At 42.8% G+C, this 27,736-nt stretch overlaps 1 protein-coding gene across 2 annotated transcripts in view; it reads right to left on the bottom strand.

The window, feature by feature from the left end:
• ARHGEF26 (Rho guanine nucleotide exchange factor 26) overlaps positions 1-27,736 on the bottom strand; it is a 736,698-nt gene that overhangs the window by 384,973 nt on the left and 323,989 nt on the right. For both annotated transcript variants that reach the window (XM_069618407.1, XM_069618408.1), the window contains exons 7-8: positions 18,408-18,560; positions 2,849-2,978 (exon numbers count right to left, since the gene is read on the bottom strand). In XM_069618407.1, coding sequence (XP_069474508.1) covers positions 2,849-2,978; positions 18,408-18,560 — 283 coding nt within the window. The remainder of the gene's footprint in view (positions 1-2,848; positions 2,979-18,407; positions 18,561-27,736) is intronic.

Genomic DNA, 27,736 nt, shown 5'->3' with positions numbered 1-27,736 from the left:
CTTTCCAGTAGAAGCTTTCATGGAGGAACTTGCCTACCCCCAAATCACATGGGCTGACCTACCTCAGACGAGCCAGGACTGAGATTCACTTCTGCAGAAACTCAACACTATTCTCACAACCAACATATACCACCATGCCCCGGTGAATCAACACATCCTTAAGCCTAAAGCTTTCACGCTCTGGTACAATAAAGAACTCAACATCAACTGAAGAACCATCAGAAAAAACTTGGCAACAATGCTGCAGTGCATCTGGCCTCTCCCTAAACATAGAAGACTGATCACCACTGCCAAAGTTAACTACTAACAGTACACTGTATTGAAGGTAAACAATGAAATCAGAGCTCTTTTCTAAACCATCAAGCATTGCATCAACCCTCTCTCTGACCCACCAGTACCACACTCCACCAAAAAACTCCACTGCCATCAACTCTTTCTTCATCAACATCAGCATGATCCATGGCACATAGATACTAATGCAACAACTGACAGCACACCACATAGCCCATCTCACAAAATGGCCACTACATGGGTAACTTTCAGGACACTCACCATTGAAGACCTGATTGACTCCCTAGCATCACTCAAGGCCACATTGTGCACGGACACCATCTTCCCTGCTTCCGTAGTCAACATCATTCTGACTGATGCACTCCTTTCTTACCTGTCAATCATCAATGGCACTCTCACTCAAGGAACCTTTCCCTCGACCCCCAGGAAGGTACCTATTCTACTGGTTCTCAAGAAACCAACACTAAAACACTAAATCCCGAAGACCTAAGCAACTACAAGCGTCCCATTTCCTCTTTCTAAGTAAGATCCTTGAGAAAGCAGTAGCCACGCAACATCTCCAACACATCACGCACAACAATCTTATTCAGTCCTACCAATCTGGCCTTAGAACCAGACGCAGCATGGAAACAGTTATGATTAAGGTCAATGATGCCCTTAAAATTAACGATGGTGGCCGTCCTTGCCTCCTGCTCGACCTCTGAGCCATTTTCGACATCAGACACTCCCCACCAATCGACATTACCAGATGGGGACACCGTCCTCAGCTACTTCAAATCCTACTTTGCTTCCCACCACAAATTCGCCCTAATGGACTCATCCAGATCACCAACTCTACTCCTCATCTGTCGAGTCCCACAAGGATCCATCCTCTCCCCCTTGATCTTCAACCTTTACATAGAACCGCTCTGAACCATGCTGGATGCACACAATATCCACTAATATGCAGATGAAAAACAGCTCTACCTCAAGATATTCTCCATCAAAGAAATACAAAGGCTCAAGGCCAGCTTCACATGAATCCAGTCCTAGATGTCCAGTGCTCACATGGAGCTAAGCCGTCCCCTCTCCAAGGCCGAATTACTACTCCTGACCAACAACACTGAACACCCTTATATCCAGACCTGGCTCCATGCCATGAACCTCGAGGTCTCCAGACCTCAGTTGACCACCTTTGCCAAGTACTTGGGTTCTACATCAACAGACACCTCTACTTTCAGGAGCACATATTAAGGCTCATACAGCTTGGTATCAACTTTCATTCTTGCATATAATTAAGCCCTTCCACCCAGCAAACAACTTCAGATCTGCTTATCAAAGCCTTAGTCCTCTCCAACCTGGATGGTGGCAATGCCCTCCTGGAAGGCTTTCTGGTGACCATGCCCCAAGATATATCCTACATGCTGTAGCACAACTCATCAAAGGGCTCTGCAAATTCAGCTAGATCACCCCAGCCCTCATCAAACTGCACAGGCCACTGAGGCGAGCATGTATCACCTACAAGACCATCACCCTCAAGTTGGCAAGCTATCGTGCTGGGAAACTCAGCATCTCTGGAGGCCTACTATCCACCAAAGGCTCCACCAGAAGCAAGAATATGTGCAGACATGAACTCCCGCATTGCCGGAAGGAAAGAACCAGAAGACGGGACTTCTCGGTCTACACCACCCGACTCTGGAACCTCCTCCCCTTCAATGCCAAACTCGCTCTCTTGCTTCTGCATTTCAGGAAGGAGCTCAAGACCCTCCAATTCAAGGAATGACTCCTCCCTCACACCTAGGGCCATGCACACCCCAATCCCCAACTATGTTGATATTGGGTGGTCTGACCCCCCCCTCACGTCACGTTTGCTCCCCTGGTTGCTTGAAGATCCCTTGCTGCCTAATTGCGTCCCCGACCCCTGTGGTTAGCTCCCCACTCACTTGTGTTGATCGCTTGCAATCCGCTCCCCTACGCATGTACTTCCCTCTGTAACCTGTAAAGAGTGCCATTGCTTTTTGAAGCCAGGTCCGCGCTCAAAAAAAGCCATACTAATAATAACAATGTTACAATTAAATTAAGCAGTTCGTAGCCATAAAATAAATCTGGCCTGTAGATTATGCAGTGAATACAAATCACAGAGAGAGAGGAAGCCAAGCACCCCCTGGATATTTCAAGAAAGAGGGACAAAATCGTTCAGCCTCCAGAGTGGTGGCATCTATGATCAGACCTAATCGACCTATCGGGCACAATCGACTGTATAAAACATGCTCAAACTACCAGACCTGTCCACCTCGCATCACCACCAGTCAGGCGATATTGTGCAATAACCTCTGCCCTACATCAAGCCCAGTCATTTCCTTTCAGAAACGATCCCATCCGACACTTTGTAATAATTTGTAACAGCAACAGTGACCTTCCATCAAGCATTGCCAACTCCGTCTGGCAATATTTTGGAATACTCACACTATCTGATGCAGATATAAACATTAATTATGAGTTTCACAGATTTATTTAGAGCAGAAGAAAATGGCATATTCGTGGCAGTGCGAAGAACCCAAAAATGCACAGTTCTTACATCCATGAGCAGCGGAAGACGCGTAACCCTCTGCATTGGCAGTATGAGGAAGGAGATCATGGGCAGGTTTCTGCAGGCTTCATTAGTCTCTATCCCAGACAGAACTTCTTTGAAGGATGAGTTTGTGGACCTGGAAAAACAAAATTCTGAGATCAGAAAAATTAGCCAACAACTATAGATGCTAATTTTCAACCTACAACAGTCCAAGGAGTCTAAGAAATGTGCCACTAATGGGAGACAGCAAAGACAAATCACAGCCATGAAGCCATTTACGACATACTAGTGCACAGGCCCGTGTACATGGACCAAAGTGCAGGTTTTCCTTCACACAGTAGGACCACTATATATCCTAAGCCTACAGTTCCCTCTAGCATTGACAACAGTTGAAGCTATGCAAATTGGACCACTGTATCCTAAGTCAAAAGCTCCCTCTAGCGGAGCATTCTGTGCAATCGGGCAGCCTCTACTGCGCATAACGGCATCAGACAAACATACATCTGGCCTTTTATTATTGTTAGATTAGATGTACACCATTCTTAGAGAGAGATTTGGAAATGAGAGGAAAGGGATGAGTTGTATTATTCCATCGTGTTAGACCCATTTCTGACCTTTTTTAAGTACCAGACAGTCACCATTTTACCTTACATTTCTTAACTTACAAATGAAGTAAATAATAACATATTACAAACTTAAGGAAGGAAGGGAGGGCCCTGACGTTTATCAATCTAGATCAGCAATACTTTGTCTGACGAGTAGAATGGATGAATGGTGCCCAAATAATTTGCTCAGTTAAATAGTCACTATATGAATATAGGTTTTGGGGCAAGGGTAACATGATTTTCTTGCAATTCGTGAGCATTTCCACTGCCATTATTCTGCACTTTGTTTAGTTCACTACATCTTGCGGGGTATTTATTTTTTAAAAAAAGTTATTCGCATATTATTTATTTGATTTCTAATCAACCTGTTAACTTCAAGAATTTCTGAAGTGAATCAATTCAGCATGCATCAGGGTACTTGATCCTTGAAAGTCTCTGCTGCAGCCGCCATTACCATTCGAAAATATTAGCTACAACCAGGTAGCACAGCTCTGTGGAGCCTCAGTGTTAGCAGGTCAGCCAGTGGTCTATGTTGGACCGTGGCAAGGGCCCTTCTGCCGTAAAGAAGATAGTAAGCAGATTTAAACAGAGAATTTAGCCTCTTGGGGTTTGCAGCGAGAAGGCTCTAGGACTATTGGCATAAAGTGCCACAGGAGCACAAAGGGGCCCATGATCATGGTGGTTAGGGGATGGGAGTCCATCAGCAGAAAAAGCTCCTGGCTCATGCATCTTCGAGTTGGACCGGAGGACGGTGGACCAGGACAAGAAGAACTTAACAACGTCCTGGTACTGGATTAGACCGCACCGGAGAACACGGATGATGATAATCATCAGAGAGCCACCGGTCCAGAACCGGTGATGAGGAGCGACACGCGGCAGCATGTTTCCCGATACCGCCAGAGGTCCGAGCGGAGGACCCCAGGGAGGCTTTTGAACTTACTGGTGGATTAGGGAGAAGCTGCAGGCTGGTCCAGTGAGGCTCATGTTTATGTCACTGTTGTGATACAATGGTTGATTTTGTTAAGGGGGTTTTATGGTATGTTGTGACGTAGGGCGTCACCGCTGTCAGGTGACGACCTGCATCACCTTGTGAATTAAAAGAGACCCCGCCCCGGCATGGGCAGGGATTCCCGAGAAGCACATCACTGGTTTCCATGTCAATCATTTAGCATGGCAGGCCCTGGCCTGTATACATCCCAACCTACATCTACTGATCAATAATATGAGGCCATGATCTGATAAAATGGGTATCTGGTCAATCAATCGAATACTAATGCATCTAACACCATACCATCGAATTATGAGCAACGAAATGCCATCCCATAGAATGTCCATTTTGTTGAATATAATTCGATGGATCCATCAAAATTAGTAATATAAAACTGTGGGTTAGATTAGGGTTTGGGTTAGGGGTTAGGTGTTGAGGCTAGGGTTAGGTTAGGGTTAGGGTTTGAGGTTAGGGTTGGGGCTAGGGTTAGATTAAGGGTTACATTAGGGTTAGGGGTTAGGGTTGGAGATAGGGTTATATTAAGGTTTACATTAGGATTAGGGTTAGGGTTTGGGTTAGGGGTGGGGCTAGGGTTAGATTACAAGTTATATTAGGGTTAGGGTTTGGGTTAGGGTTGGGGCTAGGGTTAGATTAAGGTTTACATTAAGGTTAGGGTTAGATTGGGATTGGGGTAAGGGTTAGGGGGGTGAGCGTGGGGGGGGGGCACCCCCCCCCCATATAAAAGAAAACATTAAAACGTTACACGGAGCTGGCCAGTGCCATAATTTCAGCACTGGACAGCTCCATGCAACGTTTTAACGTTACAAAAAATGCTATCTTTTACATGTAAAAGTGCATTTCCATTGAAACCAGTCCAATTATATTTTCGATGGACTGGTTTTGATGCAAAGGCACTTTTACTTGTTAAAGATTGCCTGTCGACGCATCTTTTTCGATGCGTTGCTATAAACAAATAAAATGTAGCCAGTATGCCTTAAACTACCCATTTTCTTTGTACGTTCTTGGATGTAGTTTTCTGACAGATGCTTTGAACGATAGTAGATACGAGTCTTCATTTGTAAAAAAAAGTATATATTTGAAACACATGTAGATGCTACTTGCCAATGCAACTGACGTGCACGTATATGTAATTTGAAAACATACATATGTTTTTGTTTTAAGCAGTCACCAGAGTCTGTGTGCTTAACTCTGCACATGTGTTGAATTGCATCAAACCATTCATAGATTACAAACCAGAGGCGTATCTTTAGCTCAAGCAGCGATATTTAGAAGGCACAGCAACTCATGTATTTTACTTTAAAAAAAATATTGTCGTGAACGGAGAATAGCACATGGGTAACGTGCTGGTCTCGGAAGCAAGACCACACAGAGCAACAGAGGCTCAAGATCCGGATCTGCGCTTAGAAACCCAACTCGGGTATTAAGTGCGTTATAAAAAAAACAGTAAAATAATGCTTTAGTAAAAGGGGACAATGTTACTATTCACCCTGAAAGAACATATGTGAACTGCTTCTCAATAACATTTCTCATTATAAAAACATGTTTTTAAACATTAAATAGGATGTTGAAATCCGTTTACACATTATATGCTTGATGTATATGTAAATTATATTCAACATTTCCTATAGGAGCGTATGATTGTCCAATAGCATTTGTCCAAGGAGGGCGCCATGAAATGTGCTCCGATGAGTTGGGGGTTTTGCCATGGAAAACCATCAAAGTGAAATCACTGAGTAGTAGTTGGCACATCACAGGGACAAAGCTTGACATGGAGCAGCCATATTAGTGTTATGCTTTTCCACCTTTGGTTCTCTGATGAAGAGACGTTTGCAGATCTGAGTATTACATAGAGGACAATAGCGCAAAAAAATAGATAAGATTGCCAGGCACTTTCATTTATGAGTTGAAAATGCTGAAAGGGTGCGTCTTCGCCAGATTAAAATCCTATTTTGTCACAGTGGAATCCCACAACTTGAAATTCTGCAGCTGTGGAACCCACACTTTACATTAATCTTTTTTCTGTACCTGTAAGGCAAAAGGATTTGAGTCACCAGATAAAGACTTAAAAGGACTTGCTCATCCGATCTCTTTTCTGGTCGAGAGATCTCCTCCTGTCCTATGGCCTTTGAGCTTCCAGGCACTGCTCTCCAACCACCTGACATATGAGGCTGCATACATGACAAGCTAATAGATCCACAGTGAACGCGATAATGATCTCATGTGCACCATATGCAGAACATATCCAGGCAATAGACCTGAGGAAGCTGGCCCTTCATTATATACCCACATACATATACTCACATACTTCCAGTAGCTCAAGGGTCAGCTCACTTTAATTGACAAAGCACAGAGGAGAAAACCATCACACATTCAGAAATGATGGTGTCTGAAGACCTACTAAAGGACCAACCTTTTGATTTGCAGTTAGACACAACGTGGATCATCCCCTCGCCAAGAAATAACACAGTTGCTTTTGCCCGCATGTAGGTTTCCGTAAACAATGATCCAACCAGCAGCCACCAATTTCAACAAAGGGATGAAGTGATAAGGCAACCACCTATAACCCTGAACAAAGGCTCCTCATCACATGCTTCATTGCACAATCCAGAGAGCACCTGTACATGCGATATCATTATTACACTTCCAGGTGCCCCAGTCTATTTAAGTAGGGGGCATACACACAGGTAAATAATGAGATCTCCCCAGCACTAGGCAATTAAGTCATGAGTAGAAACATGATCAGAACTCCGGTGTCCTCACTTTACAGCAGACAGCGTAACCACTAGACCACATACATCTGTATCCAGACCCAGTGTTAGTGGCAAACTGTGTACCTAAGCAAGGGGGTGGGCTTTGTTGGGGTCAGGGTGGGACGCTAGTCACACCAGATAGGTCTTTGAAAGTTGTCTTCTTAGTCGTGGCAGACAGCTTCTACATTGTTACAGTTAAACATGTTTAACTATTTCCGCTCTATGCATTTGTATGGCACAGTAGGAACAGCAAGCAAAACCCCAAAAGTGCATTCCGATACAAAGGGGCTATTTTGCTTATACTTGAATGTCCTGGCAGTCATGTACCAAATGGGAATGCACAATTATAGGCTATTCTTGGCAGAGAACAGCATCACTGAGGCGTTACATAATCATTTATTTGGTGGCAATTGCTTCTTTTTGAAGACACTGCTGGATTCTTATGAAATCTGAAAACCTCTGAAAGTTCTTACTTGTCATTTTCCATTGAGACCTAATGATCAGCCTTTTTCAAGCAGGCTCACTGTCTGCAACTTAGCCACTTCAATGATACTCAGAAACGACCCTTGAGGAATGACGCATCTTGCTACAAAATTATATCAGAACACCTTCAATTACCTTACATTGGTACAAGGACTTTCGAGCACTAGTGGAACAGGCTATATTGGTCGCTAACACTGGGATACGGGCATGGGCATGGCATGGGCATGGGCATTGTGTCAGGAGTAGGAGTAGAACAACGTCACTCCATCTGGCAACAGAGGACACTCCTTTAAATGACAAGAAGTCAAAGTTGCACTTTGAAATGCAATTTAGCAATAATCTGAAACACAGTTTCCAACACTAGATGTTCGTTTCTCTGGGGGATACAGGTACTGTCCCATGGTATGTGATGCCATCCTTTCACTGCACGCTTCCTCAGACTTAACAGCTGAAATGCACACCTGACTCACGCCCACACTGGCCTGGTCAATGGGCCTGCAGAGAATACAGTAAACCCTTTAGTTCTTACGAATCACAAGTAGATCACTTTTGAAGAGACGCACTAAAGTTGTTATAAACATGTGACTCTCGGTACCATGGATGAGATAATAACTTACTAGTAGGGAAAATATTTGTTTGAAAAACATCTTGCTACAAAAATGGTTCCCTCAGATAAATCTCCCCAGACCAGATCATAAAATGAATTTCAAACCACAAAGTGAACCTGAAGGGTACAGGGGCCTCCACTCGGCATGCATTAAAAAAAGTTTAAAACGTTAACAAACAGTTCCAGTATCTAAACAGAGTGGAGAAAAAGCAAAATGAAATCCAAAATCATTTCTTGAAAAGGAGTTCCACTATAAGCAATGCATAAAAAAAAGTTAATATATTCAGAAAGAAGATCTGGGGAAGCAATACCTGTGAAAGATACTTTAAACAAATAGATTAATAGCAGAACAGCCACAGTCAGCAACGTTGAATACATTGATTGAGCAAGAAGTTAAGATCTGCCTAAATAGAATCTCAGATTTCAACTCCCAATTAGATATCCAGTGTACCGCACCAAAGGTTTCACTGTAATGTTGCTCCTCTTTCATCTCTCCCCGTGTCCCTACAACCCATAGACATTTGAACATGAGATCTTTCTATTTAGCGATTGTTGTCTTGAAAGGGGGCTTGTTGCAGGAAGTTACTGTAAAGCACACACAAGGACACTAAGGGGTAGGGGATAAATAGAAGGAAAGTGCAGCAAGCATCCACAGTGCAAACATTGTACTTTCTTTTTTTTTTTTTAATTTTATTGGTTTGTAATTAAACCTTTAAAATACATAAATGTTACAAAACAGACAAACAACATTCATCCATTTCCCTTTCCCTCATTGTTCTACAGAAGTATAATTTCCCACTGTCCCAGGAGAGATGTAACACATCCTCAGCAAGTATTTTTGGCTACATTAGGGGTCAGCAATCGATCTTCAATTATTGCTAAAAGATGTGTTACAGGCAAGACTAGTGTCATATCCCTTCCATTAAACATTTGTTGCCACCAATCTTCAGCGTCCATTGACGGATGGGAGTCGCTCCAAGGGCCCAAGAGACGAGTTCTTTCCGTTCTTAGCCCAAACCAGAAGAGCATCAAATGTTTCAAAGTTTCAGGTGCTTGAAGACAACAGCGACAGGTTGGATCTAAGTTTGCATATGTTGACCAGGCCCGTAGCCGCTCTTTTGTTTTAAACCCATTTAGCCTGAACCACATGAACAGTCTTCGGGCGTGCGGGTCTGGAAACAGTTCAACGTATTTTTATGGGTTGTTATATGCCCGGGCTTCAGTAGGAACCTCACACATTATTTTAGAGGACGTTCTTTTTGAACATGTTAGTTCCCAATCCTCTCGCCATATTTTTATTTTTGCTGCATTCGGGTTTCCTTGGAGAGTATCTATCTTAATGTCATATTCAGACATAAGAGCTTCACAGCGTTTCATCCATAATGCCAGGATCCCAGATCCGGGGGAGGTCGCACCATGGAGTACGCCAAACTGCGGAATCTGTTCACTAGTTCTCGTTTTCCGATAAAGTGATAACAGATTCCAACAAACTCTCGCATGAATTGAGATCAATGATAGTTCGTATCTTATCGAGGACGTAGCCGTTCCTTTTGGCAACTTAAGGACTTTGGTCCAAAATATGTTCTCAAGAGTAGACCATATCTCCCAAGTACAACCCAACGCATTTTCTGCCCCATATGTAAGTATAGGTATCACCTTTTGCTCATAAAAACGTAAGACTGCTTTCAGAGAGAATTTCCCATATTTATTATTTATCACCTGCGCTTGACACGCCAATTGTTTGCATTTACGTTTAATCTCAATTTTCCATGGTTCGTCACTGAGGCTGGAACTAAGCATCATTCCAAGGTATTTCACATTAGGCGAGATAGTTAGCTTTTCTTGGTTTAATGACCATGTTAGATTTTTTGCAAGCCTATTTTTGCCACTTTTTAAGTCTTTCAAAACCAGTATTTCACACTTCTTTGTGTTGATAGACAGGTGGTTTTCGATCACATATTTCTGGATTGCATTAATTTTCCTCTGTAAACCAATCAGTGTTAAATCCAACAATATAAGATCGTCCGCATACAACATCCAGCTCAACCGGGATTTATGGATCTTCGGCGGAAAGATGTTTAAGCCTTCAAAGGAGTAGCCAATATCAGAAATGAACAACCCAAATAATGCCGCCGCCAGCGGGCAGCCTTGCTTGACTCCCTTAAAGGTGTTGATTGGTTGAGACAGCGTACCAGTTTGATCCAGACGAACCCTTATAGAGGTTCCAGTGTGTAAATCTTTTATTGCGGCAACTAGGTCTTTCGGGCAGCCCCATTCTCTCATTTTCTTCCATAGCAGTGCTCGATCTATTGTATCAAATGCATGAGAAAAATCAATGAAAGCAAGATAAACCATTGTTTGGGTTCTAATTGCTTCCATTTTAAGTATATTTAACAACAAAAGATTCAACGAGCATCCAACTTGCTTGACAAAGCCGGTCAAGTGGCACAGCGAGTAGAGCGCCCGCTTTGACACCCGTGCAGAGCCTGTTAACGCAGGTTCGAATCCCGGCGGGGCCAAACTCAGCCTTTCATCCTTCCGAGGTCGATAAATGAGCACCACACACCGTGGGTGATAATAAGCAGCGCTCAGATACCTGAGGGTTTGTAGCGCTATATAAAAGCCTAATTATTATTATTATTATTATTATTATTTGTCTAACATCTACGTGTTTCGAATGAGTTGCCCATTTGACTAACTTATGCTGCAACATGGTCGCGTACACCTTCCCTAAGACGTCAAGCAAGGCGATCGGTCGGTAATTTTTAGGGCATGTTCTGTCCCCTTTTTTAAATATGGGGACAATCACCGCTGATTTCCAGGATTGCGGTGTCTTTCTTTGGAGATTCACTCTCGCAAAGAGGTCCACACAGAAGTCTGCCCATAGCTCTGGATGTTGCTTGATCGTGAAGTTAGTCAAACCGTCAGGATCAGGAGCCCTGGAATTTTTGGCTTTCTTGATTATACTCATGATCTCCTCTCTCGGGAAAGTTAATGACCAACCTGCAGCACAGTGATCGTCCAGGTTAGCGTCACCTCCAGAGTCTTTATATAGTTCTTTGAAGTGTGAAATCCATGTTGTTTCAGATACCATGGAAGCTTGTAAAGCTGACTGGGATGCCTCTGTGTTGTTAATGAGCTTCCAAAAATCACGGGATTTCTTGTTATGTAGATTTCTTAACATACATTCTGAGTCGCCTTGGGTCATAATCACTTTGTAAGATTTAAGCCAGTTTTTGTAGTGTTGCTTCGTCTTTCTTATCTTCATGCAACGTGTCTCTGGGGCGTCAGAGCGTGCCTGCCGTATTATCCTTCTCATACACCGTTTCTGTTGTAATACGGCCAAATCAAAGCAATGGGTTCGGTTCAACATAGTATGTTTAGAGCCACCATTCTTGGTTCTAAAATTTGCCAGTAGCTGAGCATATTCTAATGTCGCAGTAACGCTATTGAATTTGTTTGTTATGAGTTCAACGTCTTTTTCAGCTAAACACAGGCAGACTCTACTTGCTCCCACATCGACTTTCACCTGCCATTTTGGTTTAGCACTTACATTTGTACTTATGAATTCCATCTTTAATATTCCATGGTCGCTGTTTGAATTTCGTTGCACTTTTAATGAAGTTACCAATTGATGGAAATCGGCAGTGACAAATATATAGTCAATGGTAGAACCCTGATTTCCATGGTTCCACGTCAAAGCCGGCGGTATGTCGCCTAGCGTGCAGCCATTAAGCACCTGCAAATTTTTTACGCCCAATTCTTTCATCCATTTAGTTGCCAAATTCTTTGTCTGACGAGATTTAGATTGAAAACAGTCTATATTCAGATCGCCACAAAGGACTATATTGGCTCCTTCTTGCTAAACCAGTAGGCGATCGATGAGACATGTGACCTCGTCAATAAACACATTGGTTCCAGCCCTCACATGATTCCAATATAAGTTCAAGATAGTTATTTGTTCTTTATTGCTCGAATGTTTGGCCAATTTGACAATCGTGGACTCTTGGATGAAAGGCGAGTGATTAATCGATTTTTCAATGCTATATCCGGATGATCGTCTTACTAAAGTTATAAGACCAGCCATAGGGCGGCCTTTCACTGCTTTTATAGCTGGATTTATAGCTATCTCAAAATCTGATGCGACAGGGCTGCTGTTTAACCATGTCTCTTGCAAGCATACTATGTCCAAACCTCCCAACCACTCCGTATTCATCAAATGTGTGAAGCCCCGTGAATTCCAAGAGCCTAGTACACACTGCTTCACGGCGTCAGCATCCTGGCGTTATCGTTCACAGATATTATTTAGCGTGCCGGCCAACCATTGCCATTCAAATATTTCACCCTGAATGCAGGTATTTGTAGGTGAATTGGGCTCTGCGACGCCTTGTCGCATTTTACCTTGTATTGTTATAGTGAGTTTCTCGCTTTCACTTTCAGGTACGGATTTTTTATCTTCGTCCGACAAGACCGTTTTTTTTCCGTGTTTTATGGTCTTGTTTTGAGCCATGTTTTCTCCAGAATTTTTATCTTCGTCCATCAAGACCCCTTTTTTTTCATAATTTGAGGCCTTGTTTTGATCACTGTGTTCGCCAGGCATGTTATGTCTTGTCGTAGTTGGCCCAATCAGTCGTGTATTGGCTAATTCAGTTGATAATACTGCCGGATTTAATAGGATAGAGGTACTTGAGGCTCTGTCGCCATCTTGGGCTCACGATAGGCTCCAGAATTCCCATCGTCTAATTTAAAGACATCAAAACCCAATGAAAAAAGTGATACATTTGCCTCCAAAATGGAGGTAGCTATTAAGGACGAAGTGATGTGTAAAATCACTTTATCGTTCTTTTGCTCATCAGGAAATTCCACAATCTTTAGATCCTCAGTGGTAACTGCACGTAAACTCGGTACATGATGAAGTAGCTTAATAATGTTACGCCTGTTTAAAATCAACCTCTCAGATGAGTTTAATCTCTCAACCATCAATCTGACCTGAGGCGCTAGACCATTGGCCGTAAGGGCTTTGTTCCTTACACCCGTGTCACATTCGTTAGTGGTGTGTTTAGCCCGATCGAGCCTGTGCCTGTCGTTTTGCGTTACAAGCTGCATTTCTTGCAATGTAACATGTCTACATGATTGTTTTCCGTATAGTTCAATCTCAGTCTGGGCTTCGGGCCCCTTCCTTTCAGGATTAGTAATACAGGATCCAAACTTCTTATCCCTTTTTTCCTGCGTGGTCCGGAGGGTCTGGTTGTTTAAATTTCCGTTTATTGGCGTTAATGCTGTTTTCACTTCGTGGTTACTAGCCAACCTTTCAAACAGCTGCACTGGCTTTATCATGACGTCCGGCATGTACTTTAGGCAGGTTCCGTGTAGCTTGTTACATTTTCTTGTAGAGTCAAAAACATTGGACTTTTTACCTTCTCAGCCATATGCGCTGATTGTATTGCCGTTTCGTCGGTAAAAAGGGCACTGTCAGGACACTGAACTATTGCAACCTGACTTGCTGCAGTAGGCTGTACCTTCCGTTTTACTTTTTGTAAAACGACAAATCTGCCGTCCATGCAGTCTTTCTCCAGGAAGCAGGCTTTAGGACTCTCTTTGTTGTTGCTTTGGACTTTATCGACAAGAACAGTTGGGTCTTCAAGATCTTCATATTCTGGCTCATTATAAGTTGACATATTTAGCAATTCTGATGATATTTCAGACACCTCTATGATTTCATCGCTTGAGCCTTCTTTCGTTGCGCTTTCGTTCGTGGGTAGAATGAGGGATTTTTTTGATTCAGTCGAAACAGACTCAATCTTTCCATTGGCAAGTACGTGTACCACTTTAATATTCCTTAAAAATTTTCTTGCCCCGTGCATTTTTTTTTTCTTTTTTGCTGGTTGATTTTTTGTTTTTTTGCACTGCTGAATTATCTGCTTTTTTACAGGTTCCATACTAAGTGGTTTCGCAACTTGTTTTTCAAATAATGGAAATAACTTTGGCGCTGGATTTGAGATCGCTATTTCCTCACCTAAGCCAACTTTATTCCGTTCAATATTACTATTAGACTTAGATTCGTCTCGAGTAATTTCAAGTGCCGGATTTGCTGAGCTGCGTGCTTGCACAAACGCAGTGTGAAAAGACACATCAACAATTTCCTCAATCGGCAGTATAACCGGGCCCAAATTTCCTGCACTCGACAACCTTATAGAGCCTCTTGCTGCACTATTCTCTGGTTTATCTATAATTGAAATCAGATCTGACTGCCGGGTAGACGACTCTTGAAGATTAAGTTTTACACCATCAGACTTTACACGATTATCCTGAATCACCATGTTTGCAGTCTGTAGAACGACGTTAGGTACACATTTGTTGGGATCCTTGATGTTAACTTTTAGTAGGGTTTGTTCAGAATGTATTTCAGGATTGGGTACTTTGTTTATAGGATTCGGAGTCTCTATTGCTTTCGTGTTACAGGTTAGGGCATGATGTACACTGGCCACAGATTTCTCACTCAACTCTCCGTTTTGATGGCCACGTGTGTCTTTTTTGAACAAGGCAAGAGCTTCTTTAGCGACCTCCGCAAACAATTTTTTGTCAATTGTATCATTCTTTTTTTGCTCTTGTAACAGCTTATGCCATTCGTTGCACTTTCCAAATCCCTCATGCATTGAGCGGTTAGTGTTGGCACAAATTTGCTCCAATTCTACAACTTTCGAATTTAGCAAAGCCACTACTGTAGTTAAATCTCTTGTGGCATCATATAAATGTTCATACAACTTTGTAAATGGCGCCAAGGAGATAGCTAGTGAGGACAAAATCAATGATTGTAAATCTGAAGAGGGCATAGCATTACTTGTTTCGGGACCCTGTGTCAATCTTTTTGTACACTTGGGTAAAAGGTCGAAACTACATCTTTTTCTCCTAATTTTAGGGAATGGTCGTTCCATAAACGACGAGTTTGTTGTCTCGTCTCCATCAGAGTCATCAGTATTAGAAACCACAGATCCATTAGCGTTACTTATACTTTGATTTCTGCGATAGGCACAATGTTTGCCAGTATGCAGTCTTTTCTGCGATGATAATGGTAAGCCTGAAGTGTCGTGAGCATATGCAGACAATGTTTAATTTTTCGACATTTTTGCACGTTTGAAGGGAACATCCACCAGGGTCATCTCACATGGATCAAGTAACACGTTATTAGACCTTTTCAAAAGAGCTTTTGAGCTTCCTTCATCAATAGGAGGTGTGGCCGCACTCGGAGAATTTTTGTTGCTCTTAGTCAGGCTAAATAGAGTTTTCAAAACATTGTTTGCGATTTCCAATGAATCGCGTCGCATATTAGGTTTTGCTGTTAGTTTTGGAGATGTTAACAAATCAGATACCATCTCTTTATTTAAGCCGGCGACCATGTCTGCACACCACTCTTCACCAGTATTGGTATGATCATTGGGCTTAGAGGTTCTTAGCAAGTCTAGTGGTGAATCAACGGATGTCATCGGGGCAGCCGGGGGCCGTGGGACCAATCGACAGTTGACTCCAGGAGAACTCGTCTCCAACGGAAGCTCGACGCAGGAGTCTCTATCGATTTTGCTGCACTCGGCAGCTCTGGTCTCAGTCCTCAAACCGTCTCGGTTGACGCCCCCAACTACGCACCTAGGTGGCTCACACGGCGTCGACAAAGATCCGTCATCAGCGTCAGCCGGCACATCCCCGACGCACAGGGTCTCTCCGGGCTCCGCGACTTCCACGGCCTCCCACGCCAACCCTCCGGGCTCCACAGGGCAGTCCACACTCACCGCCACCACCTCAGCACCGACACACTCCAGAGGTAAAATTACCGGTGATTGTGAAGTTTCGGATGGGGACTTTATTGGATTTTGTGATGGATTTAAAGTTCTGCACATACTCGATGCCACGTGCCCGTATGCTGTCTTATAAATATTATTAGAAAGACTAAGCGTAACTTCATCAGGATCAAACTCAAATTGTGTGATCTTATTTTGTGTGCATCTATCCTTGCTTTGTGTCGGGGAGTCAAGCAAGACAGCGAGATTATCGTTTAAAGCCGTAGGCACTCTGACAAACACATCATTGGCCATATTAGCCAAATCTGACTGTTGCAATGGTGACAGTGTGGTCGAAGAATTGTGTGTGTTTGGGATGAAAAGGGGAGCAGTCAGTTCACTTGTGACCTCACATGTAGAGGTACACGAGTGATAATTACTTTCCTTTCTTGCGTGGGTATGCTGTGACTCGAGAGTTTTAGTGCTGTCTGCGTGAACCTCGCGTCTCTTTTGTGCCCGTGTTTTTAACATTAAGTGGCAGGGCGTACCTTTTACTTGCGTTTGTTGCGTTTTCTCTGCCACACTCATGATGGAAACCGTCGTCGGGGGCACTCCGTTACCCGCCACTCGCCAAACAGCCCAACATCTCTCCTTGTCAGCCCTTCGCTCCTCAGGGCTTAGCGCCGCAAGGGCGGCGGAGGCGGCTTCTTAACCCCTGACCCAGCTGACCACCTGACCAGGCAGCTATGGGGTTAAAGGGGTAGGCACACGCACCTCCCGTCTGGTCCGATGGTCCTCCGATGTTTTTCCGTAGCAAATGCCGAACAGCAGCACAGAATAGGCACTCGCCACAGCCCAACAGCTCTCCTTGTCAGCCCTTCGCTCCTCAAGGCTTAGCTTAGGGCATTGTACTTTCCTGGATTCCAATGACAGAAAGGTTTATATAAGGGCATTACGCCAACTTAGGCTAAAAGGTCCTCCCAAAGGGTGTCGGTCAAGATATACCAGACTTCAGTTCATTAGGCATAGACTCGACCATCTGCTTTATTATGGCTCATAATCTTTATTTTCTTACAACTGGAGGTGGTGGTGCCGCGTCTTGCTTTACCTTAATTGTCTGGGAAGGTTTTTCTGAATTTGCCATGAATTTTTTAGTTCCACTTTAAGGCAATTATTTTGAGAGCTTTGGTGGCATCACAGCAAAAGGGATGTAGATGTGAAGGACATTTCTGGGTCAATAAGAACTCCTTGGATTTTAGCGTGATGCATTGTGTCGGGCTATTTAAATGATCTGGGTAATGTGTTGGAATCTGTGTACTAAGGAGAATTCTTTCATTGTTATTGGTACTGAGGAAGGGATTGTTGTTATTCATCCAATCGTGCACTACCTTAAAAGCAGATGGTAATGGTAAAGTATGTTACCTGATTAGCATGTACATTAAATGCCACGAGTCAAATCATCGGAACAGACCAGATATTTTGGTAAGAAACGATGAATTTGTGAGGCCAGTGACTTGATTTAAGCATTGCAAAAAAATCAGGGGAGGGAGTGGAAGCTTGTGGCACCCCCATTTTGAATGCAAAAGTGAGAGCGCCGACGACTGACTTCAGCTGAACGATTCCTGAGGAATAAGGATAACAATGTTAGGGTTAATCCCTTGATCCCCACAGGGAGCTGGCCATGATCTACACTGTTCTATATTGCAGGCTGATTGAATACAATGAGTATCCTAGGTGCATTTGAGTCTAAGGATGTTTTGATTTCTCCTCTCATGAATGGAAGATCTTTCTCAGTACTTCTAAACTGCCTAAACCCTAACTTGAGATCCTCATGAAGCATATCTCAATAGGGTCCATTGGTTGGGGAGTTGTACTCTTCTCCATATTTTCTGCAAAAGCTGTATGCACATTTAAAGTTACATTTGAGGAGAATTGGAACACTATGAGTGCATTGTCTGTACCATAAATAATTGTCAAACTGCTAAGTTATGAACCATAGACGATCTGAATTTCTGTAATACGTTTAGAAAACATTAATCCCAGTGCATTTTGCATTGGAATATGTTTACATAGGCCTGCCCACCATCAATTATTGAACGTGGAAGTTGGATATGCAGGGATTCATTTCCCAAACGGGAAAATAAATACACCAGGCACTATACAAGATTGACACACGAATGTTCTGCAATTTCAAGAAAAGTAATGAGAACATCATCTGAAAGTGAATGCAATAAACTAATACCCAATCCTAATATCTGCTAGCACACAGCAAGGTGGCACTTGGTTAAATACATACAAGAAACCACATAAAAGGCCTGTCCGCGAAGCACTCGACTCACAGTAGTTTTTGCAGTGTTCTCTGCTGGTAGACTTCATTAGTGCAATACTTCACGTAAGGATCAAACGTTGACTTGGCGTGCTTCTCCACGATGTCGCTGATGTCCTCTATTAGGATGTTCTTCTGATGCCTCGATTCAAGTTCCTTAAAAAATCTGCAAAGGAAAAGAATGTGTCACTGAAACCGAAATATCACGCAGAGGCAAGTGACATTCCGAACAGATCTTTTGTAACCAGGACAACTGGAGTCAGTCACATGAGTCAAATATTCCCTTTTCAACACCAATTGGCAGGGATGGTTTCAGTATCTACTGATTTGACTGTGAAATGAGGCTTTTTCAGGAATTAATTACAGCAACATTTATATCAAACTATTCCTTGTGCTTTACACGCCCACCACAACAGGTGTTGCAAAATACACCCCAGAGGGGGCATTTAGGCCTTGTCAGTTGTCATCCTCTGTGGTGGGCGGTAATGGACAAATAATGTTTACAATCTACATTGGTGAAGGGCTTTATAGCTTTGAGCACCAACATTAGAAGTGTCGCAGCCATATTTCATGATCTTCAGGCACTTCATTTTTCAAGGATCCACAGTATAACAGACAATGTAATGACATTTTCTGTAATGTACAGGGTAACAGATGCACATTTGGAATAACCAAACGACATCTATATATATGTATGTTTTACATTTCATCCAAATTGATAAAGTGAGTGACAGGATTTCACCCATAATTACATGATTCCTCATTACAATGGATACACCTATGCTATTGCCTGTGCAAACTTGCCTTGAAAGCAAAAACACCAAGTATGGAAGATATGTGCCTTAAGTATACACGTTATATCTATCAATGGACACGATGATGAGTTTATCAAGACGTGTAAATATCAGTTTGCCCACAGAGAGCACCAGCAAGAAATGTGGATTCAGAGGGTGGGCCAGGGGATAGGAAGACATTAGCAGGGATTCCTGTGACCTTGTGTATCTGGACCGCAATATGCACACGAATTCGTGTCAACTTAGGCCATATAGTAGTTGATTACAGAGAAGTAAGGCGGTCTGGAATGACAGGATTCAAGTGTGGACATTTCAAAGGGACTCCTACTTGTTTTACCAAACATGTTTAGATAAATATTTAACAGTGAAAGTCTACTGTCTACTTTATTAAAGAGAGTACTGATTTAGCTCTGGAAAGAAAATAATCCCTAGGAGATGTGGTATCCAACCTTAACAGCAATCTCTATAACAAGGACAAATCAGATCTCGGCTTCCCCCCTCTTTGCTGAACTATATGATCCTGGACATCTCTCTTCACCTCACCTCACCAGGCGTTGATTTTATTAGCTGTCAAAATTGGGATGACCTAGAAATTATTGACTTCGGCTTGAGCTATGGAAACTTTCAGTCAAACATGGACTAATAATACTATAACAATGATCTATATCTATACAAATATTCAACTTTTATGTAGTGGAACTTTGAGCCACGGTTATCACCTCACATAAAAATAATATAAAGAACCCATGACCATGTGTAATACACTGATTCTAAATGTATTCATACTTACAGATAGACACGTTGCACACCGTGGGGTCTTTGGCGCACCTGAATGTGTTTGTGCTACCCCCACCAAGATTGCTTTGCTTTTTACTTAATATTTTCAGAAACGTCACTGCTACCACGTGTAGCCTACATTTATTATTTCATTTTTGAACTGCCAACTTCCATCATGCCTCGTATAATGACTAGCCATGCATCCAGCTTTCCTAAGAAATGGTATTATCAGGGAATATTTGGAATAAACATCAGGTTCTGTCCTGTCCAAATCATAAAGAGTAAAGCACGTGCATCTTGGTTTTAATAAATGAGCCGTTTCGTTTTGAACAGGAAGGACATTCTTAAACTTGTGACAAAGGTGATCGAATAAAGAACTAACCAAGTCAGTAAGATTGTTAATCACCCATCTTTAATAGGCCAGCTATTCCACTCAAAGTTAACTGAGTGGCGTGTTTGTGATTGCACACGTCCAGCCAGCTAACCACTGTTTTTTCCATGACATACATTATCAGTGGCAGGCTGGCAGCTCCTCCATAATGAGTACAGGGGAGGTGGTGTTCTCATTGTAGAGGAGCCTAGAGGGACAGACAGCCCAGTATGACAGCCCAGTCTGATAGCTGATGAGCCCGCCAGCTGCCAGGCAGAGCAGAACACTATCCAGGGCAGAAGCCAGTCTCTGCCCGAAGGCACAGCAGGGCACATTTCAGTTTTATTTCGACTTTTACGTTTTTCTCCAAGGTTCACTTGAAATTCAAGACAAGGTTTTTGTTTTGTAGTACTTTTCCAGTTTGAAAATAGCTTAATCCTTCATTATTCCGGCGGGCGATTGAACAGTGTTCAGAATCTAATGCAGGAACATCATTGCTATTGTGTTAGTGGAGAATAATGAATTTCAAACAGAATATACTGCATCCTAAAAAAAGAATAACTAAAGGTGAACCTTATGCACGCACTATATAATTTATCTGAAAAGGGGATTCCCTTATGCATTATGAGTGTGTGGAATATTCTTTTTAACCTATTGACTTGTACTCCTCAAAAAAGTCATTTTGGGGAGAAACGAATGTTGACGATTCTTGGATTAACGTATCTTCAATAAAACCACATCAATTGATTATATCAGGTTAACTGTACTGGATGCAGCGCAGCAATGTCTCTAGTGGAATATATCATGACATATTCGGAATTACTCGTGCCTCATTATCTGAATAATTCATCTTTTCCAATACAGTCCGTGATGAGCGAAAATGTAGGAGGTAAAGAGCTCGCGAGGACAGCGGATTGAACTGAAAAAGATCTCCCACCCAAACGAGCAGGACACATCGATGGAAAGGCAAGTAGGGTTGACGAAGTTGAACAAAGCGGGCAAGAGGGCTAGCATTGACAGAATTTACCTACAAAAACAGGGAAACCCGACTGCCTATTGCACATGATCTCGGGAGGATAGCTCAGGGGCAACGTGCTCACCTTGGAAGCAAGAGGACACGGAGCAACACAGGTTCAATCCCGGGGTCCGCGCTTAGAAACCACTTGGTAGTAAGTGCTTATAAAAAACCTATCGTATCATATCACATTCCTAAATACAAGGCAAAGAGCCAATCAACGACTGTCACCAAAGAGATCTGGTTTGGTAGCCACAGTCCTCCTATGACCCAGGCAATGGGTTTCTGAAGGTGCTTATGGTAACTGACAGCATTTTTCTGAGTGGGGGAATGAAGATTACTAGAAGTAAAACTATTGATTACTGTCACTTTAGTTTAAAGAGACAGAAGGGGAAAGAAACAACGCAAAACAGGCACATTGAAAAAGGACAGAGGTGGCGCGTGACGAACGAGTATGCGAAGTACCGAAGTTCACCTTAGGATTTTTGACAGCTGGGGAAGGGAAAGGACAGTCTCTGACAAGATGGCCCAAAAACCTGGGACCAGGTTTCAGGGTGTGAAAAAGGAGCAAGCACTCTCCGTTTGTACACTTCGGTGTTTCTGGCCTACTCTGATTTGTTTGGGAAAATGTCTATTGCCCAATGAGTGTTAGGGAAATCCTTGCCAAGCCGCCATGGGAGCCCGCAGGCATTCCTGCAAGCACATAGCAGTGACAGGGAGCAGGCTCTAAAGGAGCCTGCAGGGTGCTGAAGTGTGGCAGATTCCTGGGCGTGTACTGTGTAAGTCATGCCCAAGTCTGCAAGCCTGCTCCACCCAGGCCTCCTATACACCATTATAGAGGCAGGGCTCTAGCAGAGAGGTGATTGACATCGCTCTCCTTGCCTGCTGCTTCTACACAACGCAACACCAGAAGCTGGGAACCAGGAACTGCAGCACCGAGAAGAGGGACTGGGCTGCTGTGAAGAGAAGGACTGAGTGTGAGGGGTATGGGATTGTGTTTGATGAGGGGGCACGCACACACACAAACACAGTTTAGAGTGTACCTGCCTCAAGGACACCAAAGCCACCTACCATGGAATGTTTACAAGGTGGTAAGCACAACGTGGTGAGAAGGGTGGCAAAGGGGCATGACATGTGGCACTTATGTGGCAAGACATGTACCCTGGGGAAGTTCAGGAAACAGTGTGATATAGAATGTAACAGGTCTGGGGTGATGTGACTGCCAAGGGACAAAATGTAGGGGTCAATAGGACATAGCATGGGAGAATTAATGGGGGTGTAGTCAGTGCCCTAGGCCAATTGGATGTGCCATGGAACGTTCTGGGGCAATGTGGATGTCACTTTCATACTGTGGTTAATTGGGGCAGTACGGGCATCACGCTGTTAAGGGAGGCATCTCCATTTCTTGGGCCAAAAGATTTGTTTAAATTACCAGGACAGATTGTGGTGCCAGTTTAAAAAGTGTGAGGCCAATGTTGAGAAAAGCTTCAACATTTTCTGGGGCAATGTAAAATCAAGGGTGTGAATGCATCTTACTAGGACTCATCGCCTGCATCCGACATAAATACACTAGATCCCACAGTGCCACCATGTCTGCCCCAAGTCACCCTTCTTCTGGCAACCCGGCATATCCATGGGTAAAGAATAGGCAGCTTTGGCATCCTGGCTGGAGTCCAGTAGAAATGGAATAGCATCCTTTGCGGAGTGACACTTACGTTCAGGCCACGTTTGCCAACAAGCAGGTTTCCACCCTGTGGGATGTATCAACCCACTCATCCAAGCCCTGCAACATCACTGTGCATTGCTGGCAGCAGAAACATCTTAATGGCCACCGGAAAGCATGCTGCTCGCTAGAAATCACCAGAAATTGCACAGTAAAAACCTGAAAAATAGGCCACCATCCACTTTTGCCTATCTTAGTGAGCACAGGAGATCACTGCCAAAAACCAACATTGGGCTACCCACAAAGTAGCCTGAAACCACTTGGAAATAGCAATGGTGATTGAAAAAGAAACACCGAGCTGTTTGAAAATCCGTTTTCTTGATTGTCAAAAATTGCTAAAATCATGGCTCACAAATCACCTAAAAGATCCAACCTCTTTGTTGGGTGTTCCACATCATTTACTACAAGAATCCACACAAATACCATGTCAGCAAAAATCATATGTTCTCAGAACAAAATCCTATTTTAAAGATACTTGATGGAAAGACAGCTGTCAAAAGGGGTGTAGTACCGTTGCTCACCTCTACCAGAAAGCCAGCGTTTTAAAACCATTTGTGAAAATTTGAACAATTGAACCCAAACTATGCCAAAAGAAGAGAATTCCATCAAAATGCCATATAGGGTGCCACACAGTGATGCCATGTTGAAAAAGACTGGATTTAAAGATATGTTGCTTATTTTAAGTTTATAAATGTTATTTCTTTTCACAAGGAACTATGTTACAATTGATTAGAAAGTAACCTGATGCAGTTAAAACTCCAAAAGGCTTGTTTCCCCTGAGAACCCTTCACACCTTGTCATTCCCACCAGAAGGGGGATGTCGCATTGGCATGCTAATCAAAAAGGGAGGAGATTTTCTCTGCAGCCAGGAGGAAGGAACAATAGATTCCTTGGACTGAATAGGGAATGCTAATTTGGGGTGTAACAGACTACAAAGTGTTGGCAGGAAACAAGATATGTGACCCTCTGAGTCAGCCCAGCTCTAGGAGGCGGACCAGACTGAGATGTGAATTGAATTGAAAGCAAATGTATGTTTTATATAAATTCTTATAACAAATTGTACCAAGCTAACAAAAATGGGAAACTTTGAGGTTCTTAAAATGAAATATTCCCTCACGATTTAAGACTAAGCTAGACGCTGTGTGATGTTCTGAGACTAAACCCCGGAATTTATTCATCTTGTAGCTGCTGTGTTGTTGCTATGAACATAAGAAATTACAGTAATATGCCCAGAGAGGAAATGAATGCATGTCTAAACATGGGTGCAGAAATAATATTGGGAAACCCACCAAAAGTGCAAAAAGTGGTCATTTCTGAACCAAAGCTCCTAGGAAGATACGCGTTGGACAGAAATGTACCTTAGGCAATCTGCCATACAATTTAGGTAGCATTAACAAGTGTGTATATTGTAATATGTGTTTTATGAAAAATCAGATATGCTGTACAGACACAAAGGGGAGTGTTTTCAACTAAGCCATAAACATGACACCAGGTGACATGCTGATCCGTTCTCCAGTCAGGGGACAGGAAATCCTCTGACGAAGCAAATCCTTAGAGGGTTGGGCTTAGAGAATCAGCCTCCCCACCCACTTTGGAAATACATAAATAAGGACTGCTAGGACAGATAGGACACACACTCTTTTCCACTAATCAACTATTCTTGGCGAAGCACCCTGCAGGAAGACTCCAGACTCCAGATAGATCCAGAGACCAGACCCTAGAACCAAACTCTAGAACTTTGAAGCAGAGAGGCCTAATCCAAAAGCTGAACCCTTCTCAGCAGGCCTGCAGAATCTAGCAACCTGATTCTAACCCCTAAACTCCCCAGGGGCTCTCACCTTCAACAGCCGGGCTGTGCTGTTTTGCTATTCTAGCCAAGAACCCTGTGCTAGAACCAAGATCCAGACCCAGAAAGCAGAGCTGTATCCAGAACCCGTCAGATCCCATCTAAGAGACCACATAGATCGCCGTGCAGTGCTGAGAGCAGAACCCAGAGTGCCTGAGACCTGTCCGGTGGCGAGAGAACCCAGCCAAACCCTTGACCAGATCTTTGACGAGGCCCACTCCATTCAAAAGCCTAGGAGTGAGTATCTAGTCTAGAACTGCACATAGCCAAACTCTTAGTTTAAAGTAATCGTATTCCAACCATCTCAACCTGTCCAGAACTGCATTATAGAACCTTTTGTCCATCCTGAATTCTTCTCATTATATTGTCTGTGATAATTGTAGCAATAATCATCTTTGCGCTGATATTTCTGAAGAGGGACAAGTGTTTTGACGGACAGAGATCCGAGCGGTGGCGCCGCTGTTCTGGTGGCTGCCCGTTGAGTGTCTTGCTTCTTCATAGCCCCTTCATTTAAGTCCATATTGGTTCTGAATCTTTAAAGCGAACTGTCATTTTGAAATCTTGACTTTATTTCTGAAAAATCGACCTTCTCTAACTTTTGAACCGTACTGTCATTTTGAAGCCAAGATCCTAAGCTTTCCAACGAACCTAAAACGATATTCCAATTCATTATAGTTTTTTCATAATCACGTTTCACGCACGCAGACAAATTGCTGCGAATTGCCATTTAGCTCCATTTCAACACATGCCAAAATAGCTGTTTCTTGTTTGCAACTGCTGAGATCCGTTTTCAATCTGATAATCATTCATGAATCATTGCTAGTGTTGACCTGAACCAATCCAAATTAACTCTCACTATCCTGAATATCCGTTAGTGAATAAAAATCATTTTAGCACATTCATTTCTATCCCATTCAAAAGTATTTTTGCCTGTTTAAAATCATACCTGTTTTCTCTAAGCTTGCTGGGGGAACTGGAATTGAACTGGACTGTTGATTAATAATCCTGAAACCTGTGTGCCCTCATTTCCATCTCTTCATATTGCATAGTGGGGGGAGTGAGTAATAACTGGTGGAAGAGTGATCATAATGTCTTTTGATTGAACCCATATCTAGTTTTGTTTCTGGGTTGCATTTTCCCATCATTGCACTTCCTTGAATCGTATAAAGTATTCTCTGCTACCATATCCTTCCTATTCCTACTCCTAACTGATTAAAGAGACTGTTGATCTTGTAATATTACCCATTGCTGCTCACTGTACATATTCATAAGTGTGCTATTCGGATATTATTTTATTCATAAAAGTGTGATATATATATATATATATATATATATATATATATATATATAGTCCAATTCTTCAATAAACCTTTTAATTTGCAAAACAAACCTACTTCTTGGCTCAGTGAGGTCGGGGAGATCCAAGGAGAGGGGCGTTATATAAGGGTTCATCATCCAGATTTAAAGAACTTTGACATAAAAATATATAAATAAGGGCTTCCATTGGGCATCCCAGACTAGGCATTGACTTAGTTGTTGTGCTGGATTGAAGTCACTTACAACCCCATCACTGCTTCTATTCCAGAGAGATATGGTTCAGGTTCAGGTGTGCTATTCATCTAAGTATCAGCCATTCACAGCCTACAGTGTTACTTTCCTCTTCTGGCATTATCTAAAAACATTACATACATTGTTTAATTTCAAAACCTTTGGACATCATCCTCAGCCTGAATCTTGAAAGATCACCTAGGCTATATGTAATACGTTGCTAATTGTCATTTCACCAAGACCAACTTTCTCCCTTAGTGTTGCAAAGGAAGTAAGCAAGTTGTTGGCCCCATTCTATGCTCTATTGTCATTATGCTTGCCACCTAGTTTTTCTAAAATAACACCAAATCATTTGTTTGAAGTGCAGGGTTATAACACAAGACAGGTTACTGTGCAGCCAAGTAATTTGCCCAATATCTTACAGCCAGGAGGTTTGTACTTTCTGAGTTTATTTGATGGTTGTAGGTCTGTTTCCTATCCGGGGCAATGCACCCACGCAGTACATGATGCACAGGTCAAATTGCTTAATCGTGTGTGCCTCCATATCCACCCAACTCATTTTGCCATCCCTGTCTGACCAGAGTCAATGATGCACCCCTTTTAGTACTAATCTTTGCAACGTGTGCTAGGGTGCACATTGCTAAAGCCACCCTTCATGCTCCTTAACAAGCTTAGCAGACTGTGGCACAGTACTTTGGGGGCTTGTCCTTCAACAAACAAGAAAAATCAATTCACAACGTCATTCATTTTCTAAAAAAGTAGCTAACTGAATGGTAGAGGGAGCAATTTGACGATATAGAGAATTTAGTTGAGAAGATCAGAGAAAATAGAGAAGGAATGACATCTTAATTGCATTAAGTTTAGTCTGTACACCAAGAGGGTATGCAGTGATAAAATCGCAGCAAAAATGATGCCAGCGCAAAAAATCACGGCAAAAATGCTGTGGTTTGACCCAGTAAAGGTGTACCCCATTATACCATTTATAGGGAGCTGGGGTTGCGAGTTTGTCCCCCACTTCCCATAAATGGTATATTGGATCCAAAAGTTGCGTGGGTGTCCCCCGCATCCTTTACATGGATTGCGTTAGCTAAACCACAGCCTTTTTGCCGCAATATTTTGCGTCCAGAGCCATTTTTGCCACGATTGTGACACATGGAACCACCAAGAGTTCCTTCTCCCATTTCCTGATGTCAAATCCCAGCCTCTCCACCCTACTTTTCACATTCAGCACAACTATTGGTTGAAAGGCCTTGACAATATGAACACCAA

Source organism: Ambystoma mexicanum, chromosome 10, assembly GCF_040938575.1.
Source record: "Ambystoma mexicanum isolate Mex_15411 chromosome 10, UKY_AmexF1_1, whole genome shotgun sequence".
Lineage (NCBI taxonomy): Eukaryota > Metazoa > Chordata > Amphibia > Caudata > Ambystomatidae > Ambystoma > Ambystoma mexicanum.
Note: the sequence above shows the minus strand (reverse complement) of the source record. Positions and strands in the feature narration are given on the sequence as shown.